Raw genomic sequence first — 16,740 nt, 5'->3', positions numbered from 1 at the left:
AATGAATGTATTTTTCTAATGGAAGTACAGGCAGTCCCTGACTTATGAACACCCGACTTACAGACGATTCCTAGTTACACACTGATCTCTGTTCATTGCCACCTCTAGTGAAGCCCTTTGAATAGTGGTAATTTACCGAAGGTTATTCCCAGGCTACACTGATCAGCTGTAAGAGTTATCAAAGGTCACTACAACTAAGTTTTATTGTTAAAGGGGTTAACCTGGATTAATAAATAAATTAGGCCGTCTGGAAGCTCCCTGTCCGCGGCTTCTGTGTCCCTGTAAACAAACTGCAGGGACGGAGGAGGTGGGTACACATTTATTATTTTTAAAAAGCCGCCCGGCCCCAATTTATTTATTATTCCCGGGTAACCCCTTTAATCCTTGTTCCCATAGCTACTCTACATTTTGAAAATCCATTGTCACAGGGACAAAAAATGTCTGAAGTTACACTTGTATCTATTCAGACTTACATGCAAATTTAAGTTAATTCTTATGATCTATTGTAAATCTTTGGGAAAAATCCATAGGCTAGCCATACAACACTGTTTGGTGCATCTGTACCGGATGCCTCTAACATGCCGATAGTAAGAGAGCATCACATGGGTAACAACATTTTTGAGGCCAAAAATACTATATTCTTTCCAATACAATCCTAGGTACAGTAGAACACTATGGGATCATATATAGGCGGATATATTTGTAAAAGTCATTTATAACCTAAAATCCTATGTTAAAAACAACAATGTTGCAAGTCTTTTAATATACATGACCAGTACCAGCAAGGCCGATTAAAGGGAACCTGTCACCAGGGACCTCATTTTCACTAAAGACAGGTTACAGACGCCCATCACAATTGCATTGCAAATATGCCTTTCTGCTTTCTCTAAGCATTTACATTACAATATAATTGTGTGTTATAACTTACCCAGACCAAATCTTCTGTGTAGTCCCAGGGGATGGGCTTTGGTTTGAATGCATTTCAAAAACATGTGACTTGTCTGTGCTACAGACTGCTCAGCTCTTGGCTCCCAGCTTTGTGGTCCACTACAGCTCCTCCCTCCTGCTTCTTCACAGAGGTCACAGCCTGGTGAGGTGACTCAGAAAACCAAAGCCCAACCCCTGGGACTACACAGAACATTCTGTCAGGGTGCAAGGTAAGTTATAACACACAATTACAGTATATTGTAATGCAAATTACAGAAAAGCAGAAAAGCATATTTGCAATGCAGCCATAATGGGCTATTGCAAGCTGTTTTTATCCCTTTATGCTATAGGGCACAGGGCAAGCTTCACTAGTCCAGGTCTCGGCCCAAACTTCAAGACTACCTGCATCCTCTTCTAGAACTACTACTCGTATGTTGTAAGTATAAGCTCTGCACAGAACTATTCTATCCTGCATTTAGCACAACATAGTACTACTACCCCTATTCTGTACATATGGGCAGTGCAGAACATTGCTTCTATTATTTTGAATATCTATATGTATGAGCACAGCACAATACTAATACCCCTATTCTGCAAGTATGGGTAATTCATAGTAATACTGCATGTATCCCATATAGATGGGAATCCATAGTACTACTACACTTTTTCTGAGTATATGGTTCCAGCTTAGTAATATTACTTTTATCTAGTGCAAATTGTTTCCCTTGGGGAATAGTGGGCTGACATTTGAAGCCTAAGAACTGGGCATACCAATGTGTTCAAATGGCTCTGTGTACCAGAATTCTGAACTTTAGTGAATGTCCACAAAATAATTGCATAAGTAGAGAGTTACAGTATACACTGCAGTAGACCTGAAAATAAATATGTTGATATTATGCGAATGATGGACCTTAAGAAAAAAGCCTGGTGAAAAAGAAATAAAAGTATTAGGATGTATGAAACTTTTCAAACATTTAATGGACACTTCTAGGCATTAATTGTGTATGAATTTAAAATACAGGCCAATTCACTTGAGTTCTGCTTTTCTGGAAGAGAAACACATTGTTTAGAGATATGTCACAGAATTATGGCATAAAGGACCACGAACGATGCCCTTGTCCTTTGGTTACATAAGGACATTTTTGTAATAGTAGTTTCTGTTATTTCCTCTTCCATGAAAGAAATATACACATTTTATGGCATGATAAAATATACATTGCTCCAATGCCATATGAATGGACTTAGTTGAAAAGATTGTATATATGTTTATATACATTATTTATACGGTGCTTAAGGAGAGCAATCTGTGTAGTATAGAGAGTCTTTGTATACAGCTCAGACCACATGATGTCAGCTTCAAATATTACATTTTATGTGCATGTTAGGGCTTTGTATTAGATGACTTGTTCCTTTCATGTGCTATAGTGGCCATGTGTCAAGTGACAGGAAGACACATTCTTACTCTTCATAAAGGAAATGGTATATATGATGAACATACTATAAATTCCACTGGCAGAGTCAACAGAATTGTGGATTCGCAGCCAGTCTCCTACACTGCTACTTGCCAAGTCTGAAGCTGCGTTGTGTCTGCCATCTGACAAAGGCACCCAACCATGGGAATGGAATCTGATGTTAAAAATTTGAACCACAACCTTGAATCTTTAGAAAAGATCCCATCACAAATTATTATCAGAATAATAATATCAGTGGTGGCGAACCTATGGCACTGGTGCCAGAGATGACACTCGGAGACCTCTCTTTGGGCACACGGCTGTCTCCCAGGCACAGAGTTTGCCAGACATGGCATCTTCCTGCAGTCTCAGGCAGTCCAAGTTGTGCCCTGCTATTTTAAAGTGACCTATCCTGTGCTGCTTGGTCCTGTCTGAAGAGTTAAAAGGTGAAGACAAGGTCGGATTGGAGCTCAAAGATTCTGGTAGCAATAAGTTTGTTACTGCCTAAATTGCCGTGTTGGCATTTTGGGAAAAGCTAGTGGTTTTTGGGTCTCATTTTGGGCACTCGATCTCTAAAAGGTTCGCCATCACTGGTATATATCATATATAGTTGTGTCAGGCTATTTGTGCATTCTATAACACAAAGGAAAGCTAATTTTACATTCTATTGATTTATGTTGAATTAATATCCTGCCCCTCCTTTATAAGAAATAAGTGTTCTTTCTGTTTAATTAAATTTGTATATTACAATAGGTAATGTGTAAATGTTCTGCACAGTTCTAGTAATCTTTTCTTGGCAACAACCAGTCCTATTTCTGCCTAGGATTACAAAAGCTATTTTAATGTCTTTTTTTTTTTTTTTACTATATTTAGATTTTTTCCCAAAAAAGGGCACAGTTCATGCTTGAGCATGTTTTAGTTGGTTCTAAGGACTAACTTTTAGTATGGAAACTTCCAAATATGAGAAGAGTTAATGATTAAATGATGTAACCTAAGATATTCACTAACAAAGATTGAAAAACGATATGATGAAAACATTCCAGGCTGAGGAAAGCGCTAAGAAATACATTTATGTTTTAAAAGAAAGCAGAATTTACTTATAATAATGGATGTTCTTATGTTGATTTGTTATGCTGACTTCCTAGTAAAATAAAACACAAAAACAAATACTTTCTTCTGAAACACTTCTAAATTAAAGAGCATAGTAATATATGATAATTGGGTATGCACTAATGAATGTCATTCACCTACCGTATATTCCGGCGTATAAGACGACTTTTGAAGACAGAAAAATCTTCTGTCTTCTCTGGGTTCGTCTTATACGCCGGTAATCGTCTTATACGGCGGTGGTCGGGTCGCGCCGCATGGAGAGGGCTCACGGGCTGAGCCCTCTCCATAGCCGGTAAGTCTTTGCTGCATATTGCAGCAAAGGCTTACCGGTAACACCCGCGATCGCTGCTAGCACCGATCGCGGGTGTTTTCACAGCGTTGGCTGCCGGCAGCCTCAAACAGTGGCGTACTGATCGCGGTACCGAGGCCCGCACCTGACCCCTGTGCTGCGCTGATAACTCGGCGCAGCACAGCGGGCAGATGTTTTGAATTGTGAGAGCCGCGGGCCTTTCCCTTACAGCGCACGGACTGTTCTGCATCTGGTCCGTGCGCTGGATCAGGAGGGCCCGGAGCTGTCACAATTTAAAATTTGAACGGCCCCCGATCCGCCCCTGTCCCACCCACCTTCCCACCCACCTCATCCATCGACGCCGGCACAGGCTTAATGACGCGCCTGCCTGCGCCGGGTCTGCTGAGGTCTATGACCCGGCACCTGACCTGGCAGACGCGTCATCAGCCGTCGCCTGCGCCGATCTTTAGAAGAGAGAGAGGGCGCGAAGAGGAGCGGAATAACTAGGTAAGTTTTATTTTTCATTTTGCTTAAATCTATGGGGCCCTATTTCTATTTGGGGGGGGGGCATAGGTGAAAGTTAGGAAATGGCTATTTGGGGGGGGGGGATATTACCTATGGGGGACATTAATCGTGGCTACTGGTGGGGGGGACATTGATTATGGCTACTGCTAGGGGGGACATTAATCACGGCTACTGCTGGGGGTGGGGACATTGATTATAGCTACTGCTGGTGGTGGGGACATTAATTATGGCTACTGGTGAGGGGGCGACATTAATTATGGATACTGGTGAGGGGGGGTACATTAATTATGGCTACTGGTGGGTGGGGGCATTAATTATGGCTACTGGTGGGTGGGGGCATTAATTATGGCTACTGGTGGGTGGGGGCATTAATTATGGCTACTGGTGGGTGGGGGCATTAATTATGGCTACTGGTGAGGAGATGTTCAATGTTTTTATGCATACCGATGGTAATGTTGTTGTTGTATGCCTTATGTTTATGAGTGATAGTTTTCCTGCTATATACCTGCATGTCATAAGAATTTAAATTAAAAAAATGACCATCTTAAATTCATGTAAAAATCAAAAAATAGTCAAAACCTTCTTAACATGCAAAAATATCAGGCAAAATGTTACCACATACAGATTAACATGCAGATTTGGCTCAGATGGGTTTCATATTTCCTTTGTCATGTGCAATTATATCAATAGCATATTTTTTTGCGGGATATATGTGCTAAAATATGCTGTACAGTAATAAATCAAACCCATATAATGTTGAAAATCTTACAATAATTCTAGTAGTTGCTGGCTTTGTATGAGAGGTGATGGTAAGGGGTGAATTATTGTTTTGGTACTTAGTGAGGAGTTCACCCATTACTGTGAATATGCAACAACTTAAAGCCATAAATCTGTTCAAAATGGCCACACATATGCTACATGCCTGTGTCACCTATTGCAGAAACGTGAGCCGGCCATCAGAATCAATTTTCTTGTGAAGCTGTGATTACAGCACTGACATTGCGAGTTTATTTCAATTTGGTAGCATAAATATTGACTTGAACCATAAACAATGAATTCATGTTATGGAGTGAGCATGACACAATGATTTAATATTTATCCAGTTAACTAAATATTTGTATTCATCACTAAAGAGAAAGCACAAAGAGATGGCTCCTATCCGGGAAATACCTCCCATGCAAGTCTACGCACATATGAGTTACTGAAGCTGAGTGCTCTATTCTATAATGGAAGCGTATATTTAGAAGCAAGTTATTTTTGCAGCTTTGTAGCAATTTTTCTGTAATTTTGCAGAATTAACTGATTTATAAACAGCACAACAAAAAGATAGTCATGAAAATGTGTGTGTGGGGGGGGGGGGGGATTTATCATACACCAGCCACGCTGAAAGCCATGCCACCCCATCATGGTGCATACATCAAGAGGCAATTCTATGACAGACTCTGCCTGGTGCAGTTTTACGTAAAAACTGTTTAGCAGTGAATGTTTGAAGGTTATTAAAAAGCCCAGGGCAGGAACGACTACTCCATGTCCACATGGTGTAAGATTATGTAGTCGCAAGAATAATAACAATTTCCTAAAGTGTGCAAGAAATTGCTATTATTTCAGTGCTTCTACACAAAAAAACTGGCATAGAAGCCCTAAAAATGGTCTCTATAGTGTTAGGGTATTCTAATTCACCACAAATGATGTGGTGACAGATTATTCTTACACCTTTACCTGTTTGTTTAACTTCTTAAATGTGTTCAAATTATTACTAAAATTTTCTCTAAATATCGTTTTATATTCGGTGTTCATATGCATACACTTAGCCGTACTGCAAGTCAGGATGCAAATCCAGCTCCATGGATCTATGGCACAGCAAAAAGTCTACCAGACATCCGGTGCACAGAGAGGATATCAGGCCTACAAAAAAATCAAATGTGCCCTAAGGGTGTCTCCGTTCCATCTTTGGCAATGGGATGACATCACTACATTGTACCTTCTGCTTCACGACACACATGACCAGAGGTACCTATGATAGGAATTTGAAGAGGTGATTGGTACAATATAAATTAGATGGCGACTTTGTGGGGGAGGGTTCTATTATAACCACTGTTATTTTAAGTGGGACATAAGGGGTTGCTGATCTGGGACCTAATGAATGGAAGTTTGGAGAGTTTTAATTATGTATTGCTTGTAATTCATCTGTATAAATGATTGTGATCGTAATAGGGATGCTAAAATGGCCCCATATAACAGCTGTCTAATCCAAACTTACCAAATAAAAGAAACTAAATGGAATGCTACCCCCTATTGAAGCATATAAGAAAATATGTAACCCTTAATATTCATCAGAGTTAAAGTATTTTAATAATAATACATTTTAAGAAAATGTACTAGGAATGATTGATTTCCATGATTTATTTTTAAAGGAAGTCCTACATGTGCTCTATAGAAAGACAGAAACAAAAGCTCCATTTATATCATGAGGCTAGCGCTCAGCTTTATTTGCCTATAAACACTGCTTTCTCAATAGAGTTTCCTTTCCTTACTTTTTGGTTACCATTAGAACATTTCTGGAACATTCGGAGTACCCAAGTAAGAGCATCTGCAACTTCCAAACATAGAAAAGTGGTGCCGAGCTAAGTGTCTATGACTTTACAGTTTCCATTCAAACCTTGTAAATAGGAAGATTGATGGAGGTGAGGCCATAGGACCACCATCACTAGCACAACATTTTGTTTTAATAGTAGAATTAATCCTCTGGTCTTTGGCAATAAACTCTCCCCATTAGTGGTTTCTGTTGAATAAACACAGAGCAGCTCTTAAGCCACAAATAAAGAAGATCCCTTTACATCTGCTCCATCTGCGTAGTGCAAATGTTTTACCATAAAACAGAAGCATTAGGAAGTGTTTACGTGAACTGCATCGGGTCCTGTTTTCAGACTGGCAGAAACATTTTGTTTGGTTAATGTCAATAGATCTGTGAACCACAGTAATGTACCGATATATTTAGAAGTAGATGTGACGCAGAACAGAACTGACATCTGCTGATTCTGTAATGTATCACTGGACCTTTCTCCCTTGCTGAAAGCTATTCTGCACATTACACAATACATGGAATGCACCTGTTTACATCTGAGAGAAGACCATGTCTGCTACATGATGACATGGTTCATGATAGATGATACCTTGTCATATGATTCATGTGTGAGTGAATGTATAGGTCTTTGAATTGAGAACTTGAAAATCTGTCACATTTTTGAAAAAAACATAAAACACAAAAGGTATAATTGGTTTTGATTCACAATAACAATGCAGGCGAGCCATAGACATTCGGTCAACACATCCAATGTATAGTTTAAGGAACAATAGTTGTTTTTTGAGGATCTTTCCTTAGAACAGTCCCTCTGTATATCCATAGTTTATCCCTTGGAGAGTATTACTTTTACTAAAAAGGACTGTATTTAGGTACTTTGTACTCCACCATAAGCATGAGAAGGTTTAATGGTGGTAATTTCAATAGTAACAGAATAACCTACAGCCAGCACTGGTGATAATATGATTTTTATGCCTACCTCAATGGTCTCTAAAAGTGGCATGTTATAAGCAACTATAACATGTGCCGTATTGTACACCAGTCCAACTCTCCTCACCTCAAAACACCCTCGCTGGTGTAATTGTTTCCAGGGACAAAATTAGCTAGCACGCCTGAAGTAATTGGAATTTGCCATCAAGGAGATCTTAACTTCAGCTCTGAGCCGTCTGATGCCATTACTTTATACAACTCTTTACCAGATCACTTCAAAATTGGTATTCTGGACTATGCCAGAAAGGTGGGTCATGAACATCATCTGGAAGTGTTTAATCTACTTAATAAGGTCCTGGTATTCAGGTTTATTCAGCTTCACTTTAATAGAAAAAGTTGGTTTAAAAAGAGACTTAAAACTTGAAGGGGTATTCTCGTCTGGGCACTCACATTCTGTTTTCATTAATCTGCCATGTATAAACATTTTTTTCAATAAGTTGTTATTTTAAAAAAATGTTCCTGAGTGAAGATAATTTCTCATAAATGTAGTGGCTTTGTCCCTTAGAAACGAGATAGCTTCCTCGGTTACGGCCACCACTGCTGGAGGGATTGCACAAAGGAACAAAAGGTTTTTGTATATGAAATGTCAGGGAGTTACTGAAATGTCCCACAGCCGCCCTGTAGTAATGATTGCTGAAGCCAGGTGGGACTCAATAGCGCATGTCTAGCCACCGCTGCCAAAATCAGACGTGGTCATATCCGAGGAAGCCATCTCGTTTCTAAGGGACAAAACTACTACATTTATGAGAAATTATCTTCACACAGGAATTTTTTTTTTAATAACATCCAATTGAAGAAATGTTTACAAATGGCAAATTAATTAAATTAAATGTAAATGCCCAGATGGGAATACCCCTTTAAGACATTTTTTTCCTTGTAAGTAGCTAGGCCAGTTGTATCTCAAATAGTTCTTTTTAGACACATTTATATGGCCTCTCATTTGTTGTCAGAATTCACCAAAGCAAATTTAACTCGGAGTAACACATGACTGCACTACAATCTCATAACTTTACTTCAGAAATGTACTAAAATTGTATTCATTGTACTGAAATAAAGATCGCAAGGCTTTATTTTTTAATTTATGAGTAACACTTTAAAAAACACACAAACCTAGCCCTGCTGTGTACCCTTTTTGGTACCTGAAAAGCTTTTTGGAGGCATAATGTAGTGTCACACAGAATGGTAGTGAGTCCATAATACACACCAGGAAAAAGGGTGGTAAACCAAGCACACTTACATGTTGGTGTGTTCCCCCTCTGGCAGAATCTGCTCTTTCGCAACCTTGTTTTTACAAAAAAGCCTTAAAATATGCAAATGATCCTAAATAGTTCTGACCTCAATTAACCGCTATGGAGCCCCACAAGCTCATTTGCATGAGTATTAAAGCCCTTTACAAATAACCAAGAGCATGAGAAGCTAAAATAAGAGTGGCTCCTGCCAGAAGGGGTACACATCAACATGTAAGTGTCCTTGGTTTACAATCCTTAATCCTGTCGGTAGATTAAGGGTCCATGATGTTGCACGGAATCTATGCGACTTAGCGTTTGCATAAGAGCTTTAAATCTAATAACAGCAATAAGGCAGATATTTGGATAAGTAGGATTAGTGAAGTAAAAAGTTATGTTTCAAAGGGGCATCCAGATCATAAAAACCTTAAAAATCTTGGAATGCATCAGAAATTCCCTGCCACTGCAACACCAATTCTTTACCCCACTGCCATTTCTGTATCAAAAAGGTCCTAATCAGCCAATCACTGTCTACAATAATGACATGTCTTGGTGATCATTTCCTGTGTATTGAAAGGACCAGACTTGTGAGGGACCCGGAAGCATCCTAATAGAATTGTTAAGAGACCAGTGAGTTGAATATGACTCCTTTTTTCTTTTGTATATCCTAAACCTTTAAAAACATTGTACTACTTTCTAGGCAAGCAACAGTGTTTCATCATCATTCTGTAATGAACTACTAGATATAGGTAGGCAATATTCTCTTATTTAGGGTAAAACCAACTTTAATATTCATCTTGTGTTGTATATTCTTTACTGACTTTTCTAAGAGAATGCATAGCAATGTATCATAAAAAGGAAAGATTTGACAGTACTGCTCCCTTTAGCAAGATAAACATCTCAATACATTGGAGCCTTAGCAGAGCCATGTAAGTGTCTTAGCTGTCATATGTGTTCTAGCTATACACAACCCCAACCATGTGCACAATGGAAATATCATTCCATTCATCAGTCACTTATGAGTATATACTGCAGTTTATTAAGAATCGGTAGGACATATTATGTAAAGTGTTTATTGTATAATGTAGATTTTTCTGATGTCAAGCCCCTTGGGAGTGCAATGAAGTGAAAGCCTTCAGGGCTGCATGATCTTACAAACTATGAAATTGTAATTACACAGGTAAAACCAATTGTTGGAGAAAGTGGTAGTTCCAAAGTGTGGAACATAACGTCATGAAGAAGGAACTAAAGGTAGCGCATGTGGTGATAACTATCTAAAGCTTGACCAGAAAGGACAGCTCATAATAAACATCTTACTGAGTGTACCATTTATGTATTGCTCCCTTAGAAAGAATCAGGCAACATGCAAACAATCAAGTTCCTTAACAGAAAGTTATTATAGTTAATTAATTAAGTTATTAAAAAGCAGAATTCATGCTATTATTCATGAGATGTAACTGGGAAACTTTTTTTGGCTACTAATCTCTAAGTAACATGAGCTCTTAACCAATCAGATTTATTGTAGGCTCTACTACCAAGATCTTATAGAAGTAACTCATATTTGCATAAATACTCTTGGTCAAGAATGATTTTTATCTAGCATAAGTGTCTATAAGACCCAGCAGTGTCGACCGTGAGACCGTGTGCTCCAAAAGTAATAACTTCTTAGACAATTGGCAAACATACTATGACTAAAGATATGATCATCATACAGTATGAGGCCATACTGTTATATGTAGCTTTATTGTTAATGTTGGCTTTTAAGGGGTTTTATAACAATGGAATAAATTCTAATATTTCATATAAACCAACGGTGTACATAAAGTGTATACCTGATTCATAACATAACATCTACTATGAAAAAATGATGAAGTCACCAGTTCAAAGGGCACAATGGTTCTTTCCTGCCTAAAAATGACACACGCTTTCAGTTTGGAAAAAACACATAAATATACAAGATATAGAATAGTATTTAACAGAAGAATGGTATTTTGTAACTATATGTACTGTATTGATGGGGATACACTGACATTTTCTCAACAAATAACTTTTTTACTTGTTTCAGGAAAACAAACTTTACCAAACATCCTCTCGGTGGGTATGAGAATCATGTGATCGATAGGGTTAGCTATTTCCTCAATAGGCATGTATTGTGTTGAGGAATACTTGCATGCTTTTATTGGCTAGTTAGGTCTACAGCTACTTATGCAGCAGCAGCCTTACCGAGATGTGGGTTCAAATATCCTAAATTCAACGTATTGAGAAAACTGTAAACTGTAGTATTAACATTAATTTCACTCCTTGTTGAGGCTCAGAATATAATTTCTCTTTCTTAAAACACACATATATTCTAGGGCTAACCTCGTAGATATCTTCGAATATTTATGTAGTGTGATAGGAGATTGACAAACCCATAGGAAATGCACACAATCATAAGGAAAACATACAAACTTCAGGCAAATTTGGTCCTGCTCAGATATGGATTAAAAACAATACAGCATAGAGTGTGCATAAGCACCATGGTAGTCATCACCACAGCATCACATACAAAAAACCCATTCACCCTAGTCCTAGAGAAGTATGCAGTCTTAATAGGGTCACAATCTTACTTGGTCTCTGAGCAGAGACCTTGGGGAGGGCACTGTGTGTGACTATGGTATGGGGTCAAGACACATTCTTATCAGGACAGCTGTGTACATTTACTTTAATGCATAGACATACTGAAGAGACATGTCACATGTGTATCAATAAATCCATATAGGTCCTTTTAGTGTAAGTCACAATGATGGTCCATTAGAAGATTTGATCAATATAAGCGCATACTGTGCAACACAAAATATAATAATACGAAAAAGAAATGACAGATATTACAGTAATACAGTTTAAATATAGTTATATAGTAATGTGTATTATTTTGTTCCTCTACAATAGAACAATGACTTTTGTCACATTCTAGGAAAGAAAAATTATCCTAGGGTCACTTGTAGGTGAAATCTGATGCTTTCCATGCATCACTAATCCAAGAATCTGAAGTGTAAAGTACAGTCGGTGTCTTTTCCTAAAGTTTTAGGATTAGCCACACTACTGAATACTAACATCTTGCCAATGCAGTACTTTAGTAGTAAAAGCTGTGTTGGAGCAAGATACCAACTGTATTGTTTTTGATGGCAAAGCTATGGGTGATTACAAAGAAATGAATCTTTATATTTAACCCTAAAGTAATAGTTATATTAAATAATAAAACTATTAATAAGTCATTTTCATATAGGGCTGAGTAGTGGGATTTCCTCATTAATTGGGCTAAAAAGAACAAAGATAAAATAGACCTGTGTGCTGCTGCACTGGGATTAACTTGGAACTTAGTACTAGTACTTGTATGATGAGAATCAGGCTCCATACTTATGGGATAAAGAAACTTTCCAGTCTATCCTTGTACACAAGCCAGAGATTTCTTCTAAGTACTGTATGATATGTTTCAGATCTGGATTAATTACGGTCTTAGACCAAAAACACAAAAGCAGAAAGTAATTGGTGTTCTGTAATATGTTGGATGTGTGCTGTGATGCATGTGGATTCTGGCTGGAACATCTTATTATAAATGCATAAAGTATTTCTGTGAGTTAGCTGCTGCTCACTGGTGCAATGACATATATAGTCAACATTTCAGCTGAGGGCACGCAGAAGCCAAAAAAAAAAAAAGTCTATAACGTGTTTAAGAAAAAGTTACGCAATTGTAAAAAAATGACTATGGCAGAACTCCAAGGACTGCTTGTATCTGACTGGAAACAACTGCATGGGTAGTGGATTCAAGCTATAAATAATGAATGTATTAAAAAAATAACATAATTATATACTATTTTGATACACAGTATATATGCAATTAACACAGTTTGTATACAATACAAATATCTATCTGCAAAGTGGTTACTACATTTGGGCATATCATATATATAAATTGCAATATAATATATGATATACAGGGGGACCTAGGGATAGGGTCCATAGGTTTGTTCTTAAGATGAATTTGCATGTAATTCGGAATATTATATCATTGTAGATCCAGACCAATTTTTTTTTTTGTAATGGGACTAAGGATTATCAATAAAGTTTCATTACAGACACCTTACAGCTGATCATTGCAGCCTGGGACTAAAGTAAAGCATCCAGAGAGCTTAACCAGAGGTCACAGAGGGCAGAGGGGTCCATCTTCAACTAGGGGTTGTCTGTAAATCGGGTTTCCTTAAGTAAGGGACCATCTGTATACAGTTTACAAAGGTGGTTATTACCCATGTAAGAGTCAAACAGATAAGGCATAGAATATATTTGTTATATATATATATACACACACACACACACATATTTGTGTGACAATGACAGATTGACAATTACAAGTATAATGATTGTAGTGCATTAATATCAATAGATCAATAGTTATATGTAACAATTACAATTACTAATTACTGTATACTGCAGATTTATGAAACAAGGCAATATGGTCCATTATACAGTGCTACATATGAGCTAACCATTAGAAATCTGAATGGGAAAATACTATTTAACCATGCAGCCAAGTAGTGTGTGAAGTAAGGAGGTCTCTACTGTTCTTATTGAGTAACCATTGCCTTATAACACATGAATCAAATGGGGATATTGATGTATTCAGATATAGAAAGGACACATACCTCCTCCTCTGGAAGGCTGATATCATCGGGACAGCTTTCCTTCTCTGCTAGGTTGTTGTTCATTGTGATCTCCTGAGAAATGTGCTGTACACAGCCTGGATCCTGCACACTTCTGCACAACTGGCAGGAGTAAGTGAACTCTGTAAAACGTTACAGAATCTGTCAGGAGGAATAAATATCCTTCAGCTCCACTGGTGAAACAAAGTGTCCCCTTGAAATGTAAAATGAGGAACTAGTGAAGTGTCTATGGCTTGTGATAGTGATAAGAAGGAAAGCATGAGAGAGCAGGGGAAAGGGAGGAGAGGGGAAATGTTCTTGACTGTTGGTGATTAGGGTTAGATCCTGCCTTTGGTTTCTAAAACTCTCCAGAGGGGAGGGACTGTAGTCAACTTCACGGCTAGCAACTAACTCCCAGTGTTCTGGATGGGAGGTGCTCTGTTTATAGAGGAGATGGAAGGAGGAGGGGGGGGGGGGGGGGGGGACAATCAGTATCACTTCCAATTAGTTAAGAAAAAACCTCCTTCTTGAAAACATCTAAAAAACTGACAGTTTCCAGAGGGGGTCAAAAGGTAAACTGCAGAGATATAGAGGGAGTGCAAGTAAGAGTAGAGATAAGGGAGTGTTATGGAGCCCACATTATCTGTGCATCTGGTGGGTTATCTGCCTTTATAGAGTAGCCCTATATACATCACACTACACTTTAATAAGGGCACATAAATATTTACTGAAATAAATTAACATTATATATTTGGAATATTTACACATCTTTATATTATAAATCATATTTATTTAGTGTAACATGTTATGGACAAGAGTATGTATATCATCATGCAGTGCACATTTACTTTTGGGTAGAGAGTGGCGATATGTAACTGAGTAGTTACAGAAATGATATGTGGTATAGCTTCTTTTAAGCTATTTACTGGTTACTTTAGACTCACTTTAATTATGTATAGCAGTGGTTTACAGATATTGTATTTTCCTTAAATCACTGACCAATTTGTCTCATTAGTGACCTCATACATATGTGACAATCATTGATGCCAATCAATGTGTGCAATGAGGTTAAGACAATCATATAATCTGTCTTTCTATCTTCCTATGTGTCACAGTACAGTTCCAGCATCCAATGTAACTATATGATGATTATTACAAGGCTTCCAGGGGTACTAGGGAATTATATTGCCCTATTGTTGAACCAGTGCTGAAAAACTACAGTTTCTATGAACAGGTATTCCTGACAATTGGGACATTTAATTATGCAAAATATCAACTGAGGATATATTGTCACGAGATGGTATATTTTATGCAACATAGTGTCAAATATGGTATAATGCAAGCAGAATATTATCTCTTGTGAATATGATGATGTTCTGCTGACAAACTGTGGGAATGAATGAATTATCCCAAAGAAGTCAGTGATGCAGTAGACTTGACCAGAAGGGTCATTATGCTGGATCTATGAATAACGACACATACAATAGATAGCTTTGTTAAAATTTTCCAACAGGAGTATGTGTATATATATATATATACATATACAGCTATGCTGGATGGAATGTCCAGATTACGTTTACCCAAAAGAAATTTTGGTAACAAAAGGTAACAAAAAATATCCAGGTAAGCAATAATACAAATACTATTACACAAGAATCGATCCATAAATGGATCCTAATGGATCGCCTTGTGGGGATATAGTGATATTCACTTAAAACATGTTTCATAGTGTCAATTATACAGGCTGGGGTAAAAAGTTGAACTAAGTACTCCTCTCAGGTTTACTAACATTGGAAATGAAATCAAAATGATAGATTACAGGGCTTAAAGAAAATCTACCATCAAACTCAAGTGTGATAAACCAGTGAAACCTACTCATAGACCCAAGTACTGTGACTGTGGTTATCGTATTATATTTGTTATATATGGCCTCTGCAACAACCCTGCCGATGCACAGGGTAGGTAGTTGTTGCGAACAGCACCCTCTCCATGTTAGGACATCTCTTTAGGAGATCTCCAAAAGTGGAGAACTTAGTAATTGCAGCTGGAAACCACTGCCTGGTAAAGCAAGAGTTAACATACGGAGTGTTATTAATCAATTATATTTGTACTATAGTACCTTTGTACTATTGTAAAGCTGGTTGGACAGTGCTGCCCCCTCACTAGGGGAGTATAAAAACCCCTTATGAGCTGGATAACATGGTCCTGCAGAGTCAGTAGATTTCAGAAGCAGAGGAGTGTGCAGCACCTGCCTATGCTGCACAAGCCAGTGTCATACTACCAGAAAGCAGTGGTGTCTCATGCCAGCTGCCTGACACCTTGGGCAAATCAGGAGACTAAGCCCCAGAGCAAAGGACCACTGTCTGTACTAGGCTCCATCTCTACCAGCCCAGCCTGAAGTCACTACCAGGCTGTGAGCAACCCTTCCTGCAGACCAGCTATTACCTTCCAGCCTGCTAAATCTGCTGATGTTGATGTTAAGGCCATTGGGGAAAGATAGAGCATGTTCTATCTTTTCCCCAGGCACAGTATAGCATGGTTCCACACGTGTGCCACCGTACAACAACGGTTGTGTTTAAGTGACCAAAAAATAAGTCAAAAAACATCATTAAGGGGATCTGGAAACACCCCCAGAGACCCTCAGACTCATTAGCATAATTTGAAAAGTTTATTTTAGAAGGTAGGAGGCCATGGATAACAAATATAAGAAGATTATCACAATCACAGTGCCTGGATCTGTGAGTAAGTGACCCTGGTTTATCATGATGGATTTTAATGCCACTTACTTATAGATCCAGGCACTGTGACTGTGGTAATATTCTTATACAGGCGGTCCCCTACTTAAGGACACCCGACTTACAGACAACCCATAGTTACAGACAGACCCCTCTGACCTCTGGTGAAGCTTTCTGAATGCTTTACTATAGTTCCAGATTGCACTGATCAGCTGCAAGGTGTCTGT

At 38.3% G+C, this 16,740-nt stretch overlaps 1 protein-coding gene across 2 annotated transcripts in view; it reads right to left on the bottom strand.

Annotated features, from left to right (window-relative positions):
- RBPMS (RNA binding protein, mRNA processing factor) overlaps positions 1 to 14,166 on the bottom strand; it is a 123,631-nt gene extending 109,465 nt beyond the window's left edge. For both annotated transcript variants that reach the window (XM_072115120.1, XM_072115130.1), the window contains exon 1: positions 13,782 to 14,166. In XM_072115120.1, the coding sequence (XP_071971221.1) occupies positions 13,782 to 13,844 (63 nt within the window). In that variant the 5' untranslated portion in view covers positions 13,845 to 14,166. The remainder of the gene's footprint in view (positions 1 to 13,781) is intronic.
- Positions 14,167 to 16,740: the final 2,574 nt, after the last annotated feature.

The sequence above is a fragment of the Engystomops pustulosus genome, chromosome 1 (genome assembly GCF_040894005.1).
Source record: "Engystomops pustulosus chromosome 1, aEngPut4.maternal, whole genome shotgun sequence".
In the NCBI taxonomy this organism is placed as follows: domain Eukaryota; kingdom Metazoa; phylum Chordata; class Amphibia; order Anura; family Leptodactylidae; genus Engystomops; species Engystomops pustulosus.
The sequence above is the reverse complement of the archived record's forward strand: the minus strand, read 5'-3'. Positions and strand labels throughout refer to the sequence as shown.